This window comes from Cryptomeria japonica, chromosome 5, assembly GCF_030272615.1.
Source record: "Cryptomeria japonica chromosome 5, Sugi_1.0, whole genome shotgun sequence".
NCBI lineage: Eukaryota > Viridiplantae > Streptophyta > Pinopsida > Cupressales > Cupressaceae > Cryptomeria > Cryptomeria japonica.
This window is the reverse complement of record NC_081409.1, coordinates 231299673-231317233: the sequence shown is the minus strand read 5'-3', so window position 1 is coordinate 231317233 and position 17561 is coordinate 231299673. Positions and strand designations below refer to the sequence as shown.

Genomic DNA, 17561 nt, shown 5'->3' with positions numbered 1-17561 from the left:
GTTTCATGGCTCATGTTTGATTTTGATTTTTAAGTTTTTAAATTATAAAAAATGTTTTTCTTTGGATCTTATTATCAGATTTCTCTGATTTCTATATGAATTTTCTTTGTCAAAGTTTTAGCTACATTAAAATAATATTTAGTAAGTTTTAATTTTCTTTTCAGAATCATGATTTTTTTGGATCTTCATTTTTTTATTTTTTTGAAATTTCAAATTAAATTTTTGTTGGTGATTTGATAATTGAAATTCAATTTGAAGTAGAAATTAGAGGCCACTAGATTAAATATGTAGTGCTATTATAATAATTGTCCATCATTAATCTAAACAATTTGAATTATTTCATAGTTATTTTTGTACAATTTTTTTGAATGAAGATATTATTTAATAACACATTATTATAATAATTGTGAGTATAAAATATGAAGTTGATTTTTGAGTGAAGTTGGATTATAGAACATTAACTCAAAAACAAGTATTTTCTTTTATAAATTTAGATTTGATAAGTATAATTATAAGACAATGTCATATTTAGGGAAAAAAAAAAAAAAATTAACTGTGAATTGAATGATATATATATAATATATAATAGATAATAGATAATCAAATAAAAGATAAAAGATAAGATTAAAATATTTTATATATTTTTAATATTACGTTTATATTAATTATTTTAATATTAGTTTAAATGTATTTATTAATATAATAAAATACTTTTAAATATAAAAATAAAAGGTCATAGAAATTAAGACTTAATTCGTAATTTTATATTGATGAAGCATGTATATTAATTTTAATGTTGACTCGGGAATTAGAAGAATTGTGGGTGTGGGAAGCCTAGTAACAATTCTAATGAAATAAGAAAAATAGGTTGTGAACATTGTGAATAGACTACATTGTCATATTTTTCAAAAAAAATCTATTATCATAGACACAAAATACTAGAAAAAGGAATGTTGAAATACTCAAGTTTCTAATCTTAAGTAATGTTGAGGGCTAGCATTCTTTTTGTTTTTTCATGATAGTTCAAATTTTATGTAGAAATGTATGAATCATAAATTGGAGTTTGGTTTAAACATCAATAGAAAATTTAGAATATTAGAAAACTCTTGTAGTAATGTATAGATAATATGAAATTACTACAATTACAAAAGTCAAGGTTGGAATAGATGTGTGTATTGATTCATGTGAGAGTTTTAATAAGAAGATGAATTAAATAATTAATCATATATTTTTATTTTTTTTATCATAAATGATATTGATGAAAATAATTAAGCATATGATTGATTAATACTTGATAAATTAATTGAAATAACTTATCTCTTGAACACAATAGTACTCTACCATGGCAAGTACTAATAATAGTTGCACATCCTCCTCATTGTAACATATTCAATAATTCATTTCATGTGGTTATGTCTTAAGATTGGTTTGGTTAAAATACATATTTTACAATGAATAATGTACCTTCTATATTAAATTAAATAAAAATATAATACAATAGCTCACATAAAAGATAGGTGAAATGGAATCACAAACCCAAAATTTATGCATAAGTATAAATACAAAAGTAAAGAATTCATACCACTATGCAACTAAAGTAATCTTAATAGGGGGTGGAGGGGTGGGGAGAGTCAAAATCAAATGGGTTGCCTTAGCTATCTTTGAGGTCCTAACCATTAGGAATAGGCTCCCTACCTATGAAAGTATCCTTCTTTTCTTTTTCTTCTTCATCCGTAGGAGTCATGTGAAAATGAGAAATAAAAAAGGTCCAACTAAGGGAACTCCTCACTTCTACATCATTTAAGAAGAAATGGTCTAAGAAGTAGATGGTTGGTCATATTATGGGTGAGACTAGCCATGATATCTATGATTGAAGACATGTGAGAACCAACCTTGAAATAAGCACTATGAATATTGACCATGTTGACATCCACATGGAGGTGAAGCATCCATGTTGATAGGAGAAGTTGGTGTGAGAAATACTACACAAAGCATTAGCCCAATGCTTTAAGAGTCTACAACTAAGAAACCTTCAAAGCTACTTTATTGAACTAGAACTAAATCAATAATATTAGATCATATAATGGTTTTACTATACATGAAAAATAAGCAACCATAGAAGCACTTGAAAATAATGTAGCATTTCTATCTTTCCATATTTGATTTGAATTTCCACTATAAAAGCATACCAAATTTGGGTAAATCTCAAAGATATTTCAAGCCAATCACTTAAAATAACCATATAAAGAAATCATGTACCTATGTCCATGGAGCTTGGACTCATAGGAAATACTATTTTCGACTTGGTGGTAGTGCTCCTGATAGCCATAATAGAGTAGTCCCATGAATCCAACACAAATTCATACACTGATCCTCCTTGATCTCCACTTCAATAAAGTGTAATTAGCTCAATGATCATATTATATAAGGTATTTAGATATTTGGCTACAAACCCACCGTACTCCATCTTGAAGGTATATAATTTATTTCTCAAAAGCTTGTGCACCAAGGACTTAGCCTAAGAAATCCCACCCTCCTTATTTCAAAATTCCAATGTAGTAGTCTCTTCATCCACATTCAATAATACTAAATCAACTTAATAGAGTCTAGTGAGACCCTTGACTTTTTAGTTTAATGTGTCCTAGTCTTTTTGTTCCATTACAATAGATTTGGATCTAAATACTATAACCAATAGATCTTTATCCATGAGCATATCCCATATTTTGAGCTTTCAAAACTCAATGTTTGTGCATAAAAACTTCTCCATCTCTATCTTTGATGTACTTGTATTTTTCTAGCAACAATATCTTCTCTTGCATTGTTAGAGAATTTTTAGCTATTAGTTGTTTTTTTATAATTAGTTATACTTTTTGGATTTTTAGTTTAAGTTAACTCAGGAGTGCTTACTTCTAGTTGTTTTAGTTGTCCATCTAGTTTAGCTAGAGTTGATTTTTTTAGCTCCTCATGCTTGCACTTTAGTTTTCCTAATTTTAGCTCATGAAATCTTTGTGCTTTTTTTATAAGCACCTCATTATACAATTGTAAATCATCTTGTAATCTTTGCCTTTGAGGAATATGACATATTTTTCTTGCTACTCTCATTTGTGGGAGGTGTTCTAGTTAGTTATTTGATCTTTGTAGGATTGTGTTGCAAACTTCAACATGGTATCAGAGCGTGGATTCAACAAATACCTTCTCAAGCTTTGAGGGTTTCTTTTCTCAAAAGCATTGCAAGGTTCTAGATTCACCTTCTTGTGTGGATTTGGAGATGGATGATTTTTTATTAGCTTTTGGAGCAAAAGAGGCATTTGATTTGATTTTTTATTTTATTTTTTTTGGAAAGTTTCTATTTTCATAAAATTTCTATTTTGTAAAGTTTCTATGTCCTGAAAATTTCTATTTTTGGAAAGTTTCTATTTTCAAAAAAGTTTATATTTGTTGGAAACCCTTTCAAGCCTCCATACTCGTTTTGACATTAAATTGGTTTTTTTTACCATAACTTGTTCATATGGCATCTGTTTTTCAACTTCTGCATATTGTCGTAAAGCTATCAAAGCCTATATCTAGATTTGCTATTATTGTTTCTAGATTTTACCCTAGGTAGTTTTTATTCAATCTTTTATTTTTTTCACTTTATGGATAATTACTTTGTCATTTTGATTTATGGAAATTTTTGTTTGCATTGGATGGCTTCTCTTATTAGGGTGTTCTACATGTTTTTCCAACAATTTGTACTATTTGAGCATTTTGAGCATCCTTTCATGTACCTTTTTATTTGTAGATGCACTAAGATAACACACTACTCTTGTGTATGGTTTTTAGAGATTTGTACATTTTGTGGTGCCTTTTTTTACACATGCATTGTATTATAAAGTGCCACGAGGTTTGTGTACTGCCTTTCATTTTTTCATCACGCCTTTGTCTAGCGAGTGTCCCTCCATGATGACATCGAATCCTAGAGATTCTTGTCCCATGCATGTGTGCATTGATTGTATACCCCTTTTCATTGCAAGTACTTTTTTGTGCACATTCAGATATTTTTTCTCCTTCATGGTGACACAACTTTAGTGGACCTATCATCTCTCTCCCTTGTCAGCATTATGGGTGGGTTTTTACCATTGGTGCTAATGCTTCCTTGGTTTCACTTTGGAGTTAGACACTCTTGCATTTTAGTTTTGTGAAGGCAACCTTCTATCTTCTATTGATCAATGTTCTTCAAACTCTTGGCTCTTGTACTTTTTACTAGCAGTTTATTCTTGCATGGTTGAGTACTGTCGTTGGGGTCACTCATGCAGATTCATGTGCCATTTGTATCTTCAATTGCCATATGTTTTTCATCTAATAGTTTGAGAAATGTCACTAGGGGCACTCATGCAGATTGTTGTCTTCTTGATCTTGATCATCATTTTAGATTCAAAGGAGGTTCTACATTCAACACTCTTCCAGTTACCATTTGATAGTTGTTTGTAGCTTCTTTGTGCTTCGAGGATGTTCTTTAGGTTTCTATTATTTTGAGACATTTTCATGGATGCTTCTTAGTCTTTCATTCCTTTTTGCAATTCATGTTTCTTTTCATATATTGCATCTCTCATTTTTGAAGAGGGGTTTTTTTCCCACGTGGTTTTTCTCCTTTTCTCTATTTAGAGAAACTTGATTGGTTTGTACATGGATACCTAATCAAGCCTTTTGTTGTCGGTCTGCATTTATTCATTGAGTGTTTTTTACTCACCCTATGCTTCACTTAAAGGGGGGCGTTAGAGAATTTTTAGCTATTAATTTCTTTTTTATAACTTATTATACTTTTTTACTTAAGTTCACTTAGGAGTGTTTGCTTCTAGTTTCTTTAATTGTGCATCTAGTTTAGCTAGAGTTGAGCTTTTTTTAGCTCCTCATGCTTGCACTTTAGTTCTCCTAATTTTAGCTTATGGCATATTTGTGCTCTTTATAAGCACCTCATTGTACAATTTTAAATCATCTTGTAATCTTTTCTTTTGAAGAATATGGCATATTTTTCTTGCTACTCTCATTTGTGGATGGTGTTCTAGTTTGTTGTTTGATCTTGTAGGCTTGTGATGCAAAATTTTGTGTTGCAAACTTCAACATGCACAAGCTATTCAATCTAAAATTAAAACAAAAAATCTTGTCCTTAATAGGAAATGAAAGGAAACAAAGCAAAATATAATTCCTATATTAATCTATGAAAGGAGTTATGCAAAAAAAATTAAATCAATTATATAGTGACATGAAAATAAACTGATGACATCAAGTTTCCACAATCCATTAACGTTGTTCATACTTGCTTCTAGATTCAATTGTGTTATTACTTTTTACATCAACCTTTCGGATCACAATCCATGATCCATCACCAGGAAGAAGAGTGCTAGATGAGAGGAATTTGTTGCAAACTAAGATATATAAAAAGAAAAGAGGAAGGAGAGGGTAGGTGGGTTACAAAAGGGCTGAGGAAAACATTTGAGATTAAGGAGAAAGAGAGAGAGGTGACAAGAAAAATAATAATCATAAGGTGGTAAAGAAATTAGAGGACATATGGAGCTAAGAGATAAGATTGATAAGAGAGAAAATGAAAACAAAGAAAAAAATAAACTGATAAATATAAGACACTAGAATAATACTAATAATAAATAAACTTAAAATAAATAATTTTAGAGATATACTTATGATAAAGTAATACTTATAATAATGAAAAAAAAAATCGTTATTATAAATATAGCTTTATTATAAATTTTGTTTAAAGTAATACTTAAATGAACCCAAAAAAAAACTAAAAAAGACTTATAATAATGCACATACAAAACTTAAAATATATAAAATTACATATATTTTGTTAATATTATATTATATAAAAAGTAAAAAATATAAAAAATATATAATAGAATATATATTATAAAAATTAAAAAATATTAATACTAACTAATATTAATATATTATAAATGCTAATAAATAGAATAAGAATCATGATACTAGAAACAAGAAACTAACTTATTTATTTAAAAGAATATATACTTACATATATAGCAATACTTAAATTATAAGCAATACACCACAATAACCATAAAAAGCCAAAAATATTCCAAAATATTTAAAAATAGTTTTAAAAAGCAATACTAGTAATAAAGTAATAACTATAATAGTGAAAATATGTTTCACTATTATAATTATGAGTATTGTTTAAAGTAGTAACTTAAGTGAGAAAGACTTATAATAATACACGTGCAAGACATAAATAATAAGGAATATAAAAGTTGAAGAAAATTAATATATATAATATAATGTTTACAAATAACAAAAAATTAAAAAACATTGACACGTTTTAATAGTACCAATAATGGTAGAATGAATAGTACAATCTAATACCTTAACAACCAAAACATACAATAAAAGAAGATGACTTATCGTCATCTAAGCAAAAAATTATCAAAATTATGAAAGAAAAACTTAGTAATTAGAGAATACTATAAAGAAATAAAAATAAGTATAAAAGATAAGAACCTATTATAATTGCATACAAAATGCTTAAAAACTAACTAAAGGGTTTATTGTGAATATATAAGTATAACAATCGAATTTAGAAGCAAGAAAGGAAATAAACACAAAACCAATATACCATAACACAATGATTTGTGCAGGGAAGATCCTTACAAAAGAAAACCTTGTGCTCCAAAACAACTAAAATTCCATAATCAAATGTTTAGATTAGATAAGTTCGAGAAGGACTCGATCCCATTACATAGCAATCATCAAAGCAAAAAAATTGAATCAAGGAGTTGGCGGGAAACAAGGGTCTCGACCTTACACAACAAACTTCTCTTTCATAGCACTGGAAAGAGTATGGGGAGATAAAAGGACATTTCCTCCTATCAACTACAGTCCAAGCAATATTATCATCCAAGACCCCATTAGAAGGGGGAACAAGAGGTGGCTCCCCTACTAGGAGATCAATAACAATCAAAGAAGAGACATCAAGATGATAAGGTGAAAAATTGTCACTGACCACAAAATAAGATAAAAGTTGCGAGGAAGCACACAACACCACTAGAGTTGGACATGTAGTAGGAGGAACCACATTAGGGACATTCGGGCATGACAAAGTTACACCAGAATACATACTCTCATCAAAATCCCGAGAAGAGCTCTCCTCTAAAGAGATGGGAACCTCAATGGTCAACTGATCTTCCTTAGCATTCTTCCTCCAAGTAGCAAATCCTTTTCAACATGAAATAAATAAATTTGAAGCCAAGTGACTAGTGACAAAGCAATGATGACACCTGGAAGGGGGCTTCTCATAGTCCAACGATTGCATCTAAGGCCTACCCCAACCATCAGAAGTATTTCCCCATGAAGAGGTTTGGAGATGTCAATATATACTAAAATGTGAGCAAAGGTGGAATGACCCATATGAGAAGTGGAATCATCAACCTTTAAAAAATGACCATCTGAGTTGTCGATGGTCTCATAATAAGAATCCTTCCAAAATTAGAAGGGAAAATTCAATAGTCTAACCCAAACTAGACACACATATAGTGGTTTGATGAGGTGATTGAAAGAAGGAGACCAAGGTTTGATGGAGAGAAAATACTCTCCCTAGGCCCAAAGCTGATGTAACACCAAATTTCAATCCTCAAAGGAAGCAAAAGATACAATGAAGAAACCTTTAGCGAATGGAAAGAACTCAATCTAACCGATCACAATTGACTTCCTAGAAGCCAAGATCCAATTGTGCAGGTCGGGAAGAGTGGGCCAGATGTTGGAGAAAGGACACACCAAACCTCTCTACTCATAGAAATTCTCATTCTCAGCAATATTCACACCACAAATTACCATGGGAGAAGATTTGGGAAGAAAGAAGTTGGTTCACTTACTAAGGACAAGCAAGACTAGACATGATAACTTGGATGAAACTGAGTCCCTACAACAGAGGTAGACACCAAGGGATGGTCGAGGCCAACAAGGATAACAACTTCATGCCAAAAGAGACCCTAAGCCATTCACCATAGCAAAGACAACACCCTACATAAGACCAATGCAAGTTGCAACCTCCAACCCAAGCACAGGGAAGCCAATAGGTGAAGCACTACCAGAAGGGTGAGAAAAATCCTTCAAACCAAAATAAGTTCCAACAGGAGAAGGAAGAATATGGCATCCATTCACAACCTTACTCACCACATGAGGGTCAAATGCAACAATGGTAGAGGCTTAAGCAGAAGGCGCAACCACGATTGCTAGATAAGTCACAAAGACTACATGAGAAACCATAGGGCCCAATGCATGAAAGGAGGAGATAACAAACTTAAAACAAGAGCTCAATTAATTCTCAAACTCACATATACAACTAAAATCAAATGAAATATTTAATTTTTTACACTCCCCATGCTTGTAAGCTTACAACATTTATACAAAAGGATGAGACTTCTAGATCCACAAAATCTAGAATAGTCTTACCAAAATATCACAATTACTAATTGATCTAAATCTTAACCAAATGCTTATTAGGATAAAATATGTTCATTGGAAGTTTCATTTTCTAGAACCTTAGTCTTCGATGAAGATTTTGTTGCTCTTACATCAGAGTCCACATGAATAGAAGCAAGGGTCTTGAGGATTGGAGCTACATGAAAAGGAGCACAATGCCTCATTTCAAAAAAATTAAAAGTTTCTAATGTTGATGTTGATATATTCCATAATCAGATGTTACAGTACACTTGTAGAGTGTAAGCCTTTACAAAAGTATCACTAACAAGAGATTTAGAGTAATTTTGGTAAGATAGCAATACTTACAAAAATCACTATAAAAAAATCCATCTCAAGTATCCAATAAATAGGACAAGCTATACATAAAACCATTGAATAATAATTAGGAAACCATAAAATAAAACCACTAAAATCCCAATGATTTTGTGGATTAAAAATAACATATTTCTTCCACTTATCATAAGTTTTTCATAACCCACTCACCAAATTATATGCTCCACAGTGGCTCCATTATCTCCATTCAAAGATGTCTCATGACATGTCATAAGTTGGTCAACAAGGGTAACTCCCTCTCACATCTGCTTTGTGTTCTAAATGTTTCTACATTTTCAATGTGGAAGTCTTGACTTTTAAAGGCTATAACCTTTGATCCAAAAGCCCCTTGGGATCCTTTAAAAAAAACCATAAATCTCAAAGAGATCTATGTGTCAAGCATCAAAGAATGGATGCCAAACAACCTAAAACATTTCCTTTGGCAAAATGTGGCTTCTATAGCCCAAAAAATAAGCTTTTTTCTATTTTGTGGCTTGCAAATTATACTTTTCATAATCTTAACATTAGGAACAAGGTTGAGACACCTTTCCTAAAACAAAAGCCTACATCAAAGCCATAAGTGTGGACCTAACCTTGGAAGTGCAACCTTGATTTTTTTTGTGCAACCCTAAATACTAACAATGCTTATAGAAATTGTCCACTCACGTATATACATACCAATAGAAAACTTGGTACTAAAATGTATCATGTAGCTTGCTATGCAAGGGTATGGAAGTGCACAAATATTCCCCTTACACCTTGGTCAAGTCTTGTTAATTGATTATAAAAAATGTAACAAGCTAGAAGACACACCAAGCGTCACATGCAAAAAATGTGTCTAGTTGATAATGATGTAGTACAATGATTCTAAGTGCTTGAGGCTTAATACAATGGATGACTACTAAAGTGGTAAATTGAGTGCAAGGGCTTGGGTTTTGACATTTATTGTGCAAGAGCTAATGTAAATGTGATATTTGGTACAAAGTAGGAGTTGTGGTTGTCGAATGATCCTTTTGTATGATGCTTTGTCTTGATGATTAAGGATGTATTATACTATTGGTGTGGATGGGTAAAAGATGGTTGGAATGATCGGAATGACCTAAGGGTGATGTCCTTTTAGAAAAATTTCCTAGGTACATAATTTGAACCTTTTAGCATGGAAATCGATAAGTAATGGTAATAGCATTAATACAAGATGAGATATATTTTTGAAAAAGATAAAGTAATATTTTATGAGTGTGAAATGAGTTTAAAATTAATGAGTGTATCAATTCAAACAAGAACATGTACTAAAACTATACATTTAGAACATCCACACAAAAAATGGTACAAAATGAAAGGAAAAAGTACAAATAATGTATTTGTCACCTCTATAGTTAACATTATAGAAAAGAAAGGCTAACATATTTCATACATTAATGTTATATCATATTAATATTTAGTATTTAGTTTAGGTTCTCTCTACCGTAGCTCTTTAAATAGACTTGTGTTTGTAGCTAATAGAAATCTATCAACACTATAAAATGTACCCTCTTTACTGTATTTTTTTTCTATTGTTGTTCAGATTTTGTTAAGACCTTTATAGAAGCTACAAATCTGGTATATTACCAGCTTCCCTATGTAGCTTTTTCAATAGGAGATAATCTATTTCTCAGCATGAATGTCAATAAAAAGCCTTGAACCCAAAAACATGTAGCTAGAATTGGCCAAAAACACCTTACTGGCTGTCCTAGGTTTTTAGTAAATTTATTTCAAACTTGATGACTTAACAAAGCTTAATATGATCCATTTGGAAAGAAAGAAAGAAAAAAAGTTCTGAAAGCCAAAAACGTGTTAACCCCTAAATAAAGTAACGGGCATGTGAAACCTCGTTAGAAGCATATAGCCATTATTTGAGATGTTTTCATCATTTGTCCTTTACAAAAGGTAATTATATTGTATGCCGAGGTGGCGAATCAATTTCACATAAATTATAAGTGGGATCTTTAAAAATCCAGAGACAATTGAGCTATATTTTGTCCCTCCCTACTGAGGATTCCAGTAAGAGATTTAATAAACTTCTTTTTAGTAGTCACGACGCAGAATGAGCTCACATTCCATGACCACAAAGAACACAAAATCTGTCTGCACAAAATCAATTTACATTTATAAGTTAGTACACACAATTTAGTCCCAAATGCCAGATCTAACATAAGAAAAGATCTGCAATTAATCCAGATAAACAGAATATTCGAAGAGTTTCATTAGGAGTAAATGAAGATGAAGAGATGCTCTGTTCCTGTTATCAAGCCAAAGACTTGAATTCAAGGTCACTCACATATCCTCATCTTTTGTCTTTAATAAGAATGTGCTGAGCAGATTTCCATTTCCTCCAGGCGTTCCTCTCCCTCAGTATTTCCCATTCTTCTGCCTCTTCCTCCTCCTATCCATCTTTTCAGTACATAGTCGTACAGGCATTCTGAAAAGCAGTTCAATGGCATGAGTAGGACATAATGCAAACAGTTCACATTTCTCACAATAATTTCACAGAGCACAACTTTAACAAATACCACGCATCCATATAGGAAATACTGAGCACTAAATATCATTTCATCATGTTCAAAAACACAATCTTGCTCTTGAAACTTGTAAAACAATATATTGAAAATATTGAAAACCAAACCTGATCCCTCTTACCTCTACAAACCTAACATCATGCTCCCTTGTTGGAGTGCAGGCGTGTGCTTATAGCTTGCTTCTCTTAGCCTCACCAATATTCTCCACAAGAACATTGACCATGTTTGAAATGATGGAAACGGTTTGCATCTCTCACAATAATTTCTCTAGCAACAATCTTAGAGATATACTTGGTTGCAGTGTGGCAGTCGGCACATACTCGAAGGTTCTTCACAACTCTTATAGTTGTTCCAGGAGCCATGTTTAACAAACCAAACGCAATTGCCAACCTCTCACTATGGTAGCAGATAAGTAATTCCTTCTCCTCCTCCTCTACATCATTCAATACAGATCTTGTATCTGGAATATACCCTGCTGCATTTAATTCTGACGACAATTTCCTCAACATTGCATATATTTCCTGTGTTTGTGAGTGTGATCTATCTCCTGCTTGAAAAGCATGAACTGTTTTATGTATTTCAATCCAACTACATCCAGGCATCTTTCTAATTCCTCTATCTTTCATCAATCTCCTTACAGTCTGGGCGTCACCCCACCTACCTGCTTCTGCATAAATGTTTGATAGAAGAACATAAGGTGCAGCGTTTTTAGAATCCAAATCCAAAAGGACTCTTGCCACAGATTCTCCTAGGCATATAATCTTATGTGATCTACAAGCTCCAAGTAAACACAACCAAATAACTGCGTCAAGTTTTATTTGCATTTTTATGATGAAATTTAGGGTTTCTTCAAGATAACCGGCACGACCAAGAAGGTCAACCATGCAAACACAATGATCCATTGTAGGCATGATGCAATAAGAGTAACTCATGACATTGAAGTATCTAGAGCCATCATGGACGAGACCTGCATGGCTGCATGCAAATAAAACACAAACAAAGCTTACATGATCAGGGTTGGTTCCAGAGTCCACCATTTGTTCAAATATTTCGAGCGCGTGCTTGCTATATCCATGCATCGCATATCCCGCAATCATTGAATTCCATGAGACTGAGCCTCGATGTTGCATATTATCAAACAATTCTCGAGCATTCTGTATGCTTCCACATTTTGCATACATACCTATAAGGGCAGTCTCGAGAACATCAGACAAAAGATCGTTTTCAACTATCTTTTGATGGATTTCTATACCTTGCTCTAATGCTCCAAGCTTGGCACAAGCTGGGAGGATGCTGGTAAAGGTTGATGAGTCTGGCTTTACACCTGATAATTGCATATGCTTAAAAACCTCCAATGCTTCATCAGCAAGTCCATTTTGTGCATATCCTACTATCATCACATTCCACGAGGCCACATCTCGTTGATGCATTTTCTCAAACAATTCATGTGCCTTCTTTATGCTTCCACATTTCGCATACACATCCATCAGGGCCGTCGCAACTATAACATTTGATAAAAAACCCCTTTCAACAATTTTTTGATGGATTGCTATACCCTCTTCTAATGCTCCAAGTTTGGCACAAGCTGGGAGAATGCTGGAAAAGGTTGACGAGTCTGGCATTACACCTTCCAATTGCATTAGCTTAAAAAGCTCCAGCGCTTCATCTGCTAGTCCATTTTGTGAATATCCAGAAATGATTGCAGTCCATGAGGCCACATCTCGCTGAGACATTTTGTCAAACAGTTCACGTGCCTTCTGTATGCTTCCACTTTTTGCATGCATGTCTATCAGGGCAGTCACTACGGAAGCATCCGACAGTAAACTGCATTCCGTTATAGCTCGATGGATATGCATTCCCTGTTCTGAATTTCCCATTTTGGCACACGATGGCAGTATACTAGTAAAAGTTGCCGAATCTGGCATAACGCCTGCCAGTTGCATTTGCTCAAAAAATTGCAAGGCTTCTTCCACAAAACCATTTTGTGCATATCCTGTAATCATTGCATTCCATGAGACTACGTTTCGTTGAGGCATATCTTCGAAAAACCTCAAAGCCTGGTCAACAGCACCACTTTGTGCATACCCTGTAATCATGGCATTCCATGAAACCACATTTGCATTACGCATTTTGTCAAACAGTTCGCGTGCCTTGTGTACACTCCCATATTTAGCATACATGTCTATCAGGGAATTCACCACAACAACATCAGATTGAAACCCACATCTAATCATCTTTCCATGGATCTGCAAACCATGTTTTAGAGATGCAACACTCGCACATACAGGAATAATACTGGAGTAAGTGAAGTTATCGGGCTGTACAGCGGTTCGTTGCATTTTATCAAACAATTTCAATGCTTCTTGAGGAGTCGCATGCCTTTGGTAAGCTGCAATCATCATATTCCATGAGAAGACGTTCGGTTCAGTCATATCATCGAAAGTTTTGCGAGCACCCACAACGCTCCCACACTTATCATACATGTTGATAAGTGTGTTGTATAAAAATGTGGGTGCTGCAAATGTAAATGGCCCGTCATTGATGTGAGAGTGGATTTGTTTGCCCTCTGGGAGGGCTTTCTTGGCAATGCAGGCCTGCAATAGATGAATATATGTGGAATAATCTACAGAAAGGTTTTGAGTGGTAAGAAGAATGTGCAGAGCCTCCTTCAAGCAACCCTCTTTGCAGAGTGCTCTAATTTTGAGATTGACTAAGGATGACATGGTATGAACGTGTGTAATCATTCATTTTTTAAGTGATGGCACTGGCACTGACAAGTGTTATCAAATGGGTCATGGGTATATATACTCTATCTTACATAGTTTTCTCACAATGTTAATATATTTATTATTTGCTGAATAAGGTTATCAAATATATGTTTCAACTATTTAATAATATTTTTATTACTTTTAAAAGTCCAAAATTTAGAAGATGATGAAAAACATTCTTTGGGAATTGTGGTTGGTTTGTATATAGTTATTCGAAGTTGTCACATTTTGTCACATGTGATATTGTTTTCGTATAATATTTAGAGGTGTATTGGATAAACATGTCCACGTTTGAGGATAATTAGATCAAGGGAACAATTTATTTACAAATCAGATTAGAAACCCATCATAGTTGTAGAATAATTATTGGTGCTAAAGAAATTGGACTTAGCGACAATCAAAGAGAACATAGGAAGGTTTATTGGGTCCATAGGAGACAACATTTTATTTATCATTGTTTTGGTTTGATTTGAGAAATTAGCATTACATTGGCCAACTACACATTCTGGAGAGTTTATGGCTATGTGCCACTTAGAAGTTGAGATAGATCGTTAAGGAGGTTAGAGACACATATATTGGGTTATTAGTGATCATTTGGAAGGGGGGGAGGTCAAAGAGAGATTTGAGTGAAAGTAGGAGTATGAGGGTTTAGGATGAATTCTCAAGACAATGTGAGGGTTTAGGACTAATTCTAAAGATATTAAATTTTGTTATTAGTTGTATGCCATTGCAATATATTGTAATTGGTTTGAACATTAACAATATGCAAAAGCTTTCGGGGGTTGGATTTTTCCCTCTTTGAGGCTTTTCTTAAGATAAATCTATGTTGATCTTGTTGTGTTCTTATTTTATGTGTTTGTTTTTAAAGTGGGATACATGACTAATTAATCATTCATTGAACCCTTCTTTTGTGATTGCATTAATTGCTATAAAAGCCTAGGAAAGATAATTGGTTGTTCCTTGGGTCCTTCTTATGAACACACCAAACTAGATTAAGATCTACAAGGATCTTGTTACTAGATTGTTAATTGAGAGGCAATTGCAAGGGTGATTGTAGATGAGCTACCAACCATAGGTAATTTACAACAAATCCAAGAAGTTGTTGCTGCAAAGAACCCAAGGTATCACCAACATAGTTGGGAAATTGATTGAAGCCCTAAAAGTGGTAAACAAAAATAGAATTCAATTAAAAGCCGTAAAGAAATGAGAAATATTCCAAAGACAATGTGCAAGATTTGAAAGATCAAGAAGAGTCAAAGCAAGTGAAGGTGTACCATTTCACACAAGATTGTACCATTTGTCAATTTGTATATTTATTTAGAAATTTCCTTATAATGGGCACAAAACTAAATGGGAAATAACATGGTATACAAATTTCCCCATTATAAAACTATATCTTAATAAGTATTCTAATATATTTAAATTAATTTAAATAAGAGTATATCTTCTTAAGCAATATTAATTGTTTAACCACTTATGAATCACACCAATCCCACCTGCCCCTTTAACTTATACCTCAAACAACAAACTCAAATTTATTTTGGTAGAATTTCATTACACAATAAAGTATATGCAATTAAATATAATTTTTTTTAATTAACATCAATTGCATATTCAAATGACATTCAATAGTTATAAATATATAAATAGTTATTGAACATAAACATGATATGAAATCAATAAGCATAATCCCACATCCAAATATAATGAGCCAAGTAAAAGAATAATGTATCAAAATGCGTCACAAGTTTGGGATATTATATAGCATATAGCATCTAAAGATTTATGGTATTGTTTGTATAATCATGGTAGTATCGAAGATGTAAGGTAGGATCTATTAAATCATGCTAGTGACCCAAATAGAGTGATAACATCTTCCCGAGTGCAATGGTGTCTATTGATGCACAATGGTGTCTATCTATGCATGTGTTCCCTTTGCAAAATTATGAGCCAAACCTTTTACCTATTTCTATGAGGAAAGAGGTTCTTAAAACTTGTTTTTATGATTTACCTTAGTGAAATCCTAAGGTTGGGTTAACAATTTGAAATTTGTAGAGTTTTGCATGTCTGAGATGAGAGAGGTTGTGGAATGTACAACAATGGAGGTTGCAAGAAGGGATTTGATGTTGTATTTGTAGGTCTAATGTAATCATTAATTCTTTAGATGTGTATGCATTATCTTGTGTTTTTACTCCTTCACTAATGATTCAAACCTTTTTATTTCTAGATTAAGTTATGCTCTTTATTAAAAAATTACCATTTTGCCATTAGAGGTTAAATTAGGGTCCATGAGAGGACAAAGAACTCTAGATAAAAAAAAATGGTAGTTTGAATTCAAGGAAATTAAAGCATGTGTTAGTGTCCATGTGACAATACCAACCTACCCTAGTGTCTAAGACATGCATGTAATCTATAGAAACATACATGAGGATGTAAGAGTGGAGTGAGTTTAGGTTTGAGTGCATAACATGAGCAAAAGTTTGAATTAGTGTCTCCACTAATAGATATGGTTAAATGATTGAACCCTAAACAAAGTAAAACAATAAGGTAGGAAGTGCAAAGCATATGTTTTATGTCTCTACATTTTACCCTAGTTAATTATACTATGCTAAAGTAAATAGAAAAAAATATTATAGTAGAGCATAAGATACAAATAAGAACACTAGAGATTTCTACTCAATGTCATATGTTTATCTCTACTCGAGCATCATATATAGATCTACAAAAAGTCATGTAAGAAGGTAAATTACAAGAGATGATAAAAATCTACTACCATCGATTTCACGCATGTTAAAATATTCGTCTTAAAAGTATAAAAAATCTAGAGGGAGAGGTAATAGAGTTGGAATCAACATGCTTTCCATGATGATAAGAAGTAGGAAGTGGGTTAAATAATCCTAAAGTGGGTGATGTTGTATGTGATAACCATGGATTTGTTACCAAGTTGGCCTCCATGACATTGAGGTGTAAAGTGGATATGTAGGATCTACAAAGTATTGTTATAACAAGGATGGGGTCATGGTGTAGGATACATGATACATTCACTATGACCATCTACATAATGTTGAAAACCATTAAGGTGTTGATCTACCCATTATGCAATGTATGATTTAGCCTAAGGAGTCACTTTACTAGAGTGTATTATGAAAGATAGATGAAGAACCAACGTAACCATTGTGTAATATTGATGGAAATGGTTGTTTTGAATTTATAGGCCGCCTCAAATTGATTACAAAGGAAGGAAGAATATTAAGGTTGGGAGTAGGAAAGTGTGAGTGAAAGAAGAATAAAAAGGAGGTCTAAAAATAATAAATGGAATGAACAAGGAGAGAAGCGAGGGATAAGAAATACCATAAATAGTGTGGGAATAAAAATATTCCACCCAATATAATTAGCATTTCATATGGATCAATTTGAAATATCAAAATTATATAAT

General features: G+C 32.7%; 1 protein-coding gene across 2 annotated transcripts; it reads right to left on the bottom strand.

Moving 5' to 3' along the window:
• Positions 1-10647: 10647 nt before the first annotated feature.
• On the bottom strand, positions 10648-14196 carry LOC131029098 (pentatricopeptide repeat-containing protein At1g08070, chloroplastic). 2 transcript variants are annotated; one of them, XM_057959503.1, is made up of 3 exons: positions 11479-14196; positions 11120-11260; positions 10648-10926 (listed from the first exon to the last, which is right to left on the bottom strand). In XM_057959503.1, exon 1 carries the CDS (start codon positions 14099-14101, stop codon positions 11549-11551), a length of 2553 nt encoding a protein of 850 aa, XP_057815486.1. In that variant the 5' UTR covers positions 14102-14196; the 3' UTR covers positions 10648-10926; positions 11120-11260; positions 11479-11548. The 2 variants fall into 2 exon arrangements, with proteins under 2 accessions (XP_057815486.1, XP_057815487.1); XM_057959504.2 differs by lacking the exons at positions 10648-10926; positions 11120-11260 and having other exon boundaries at positions 11859-12024; positions 12365-14196.
• Between the last annotated feature and the right edge of the window lie 3365 nt (positions 14197-17561).

What these genes read in the sequence shown, in the direction of transcription:
- LOC131029098 (XM_057959503.1), bottom strand. Translation starts at nt 14,101, where the DNA reads ATGATTACACACGTTCATACCATGTCATCCTTAGTCAATCTCAAAATT.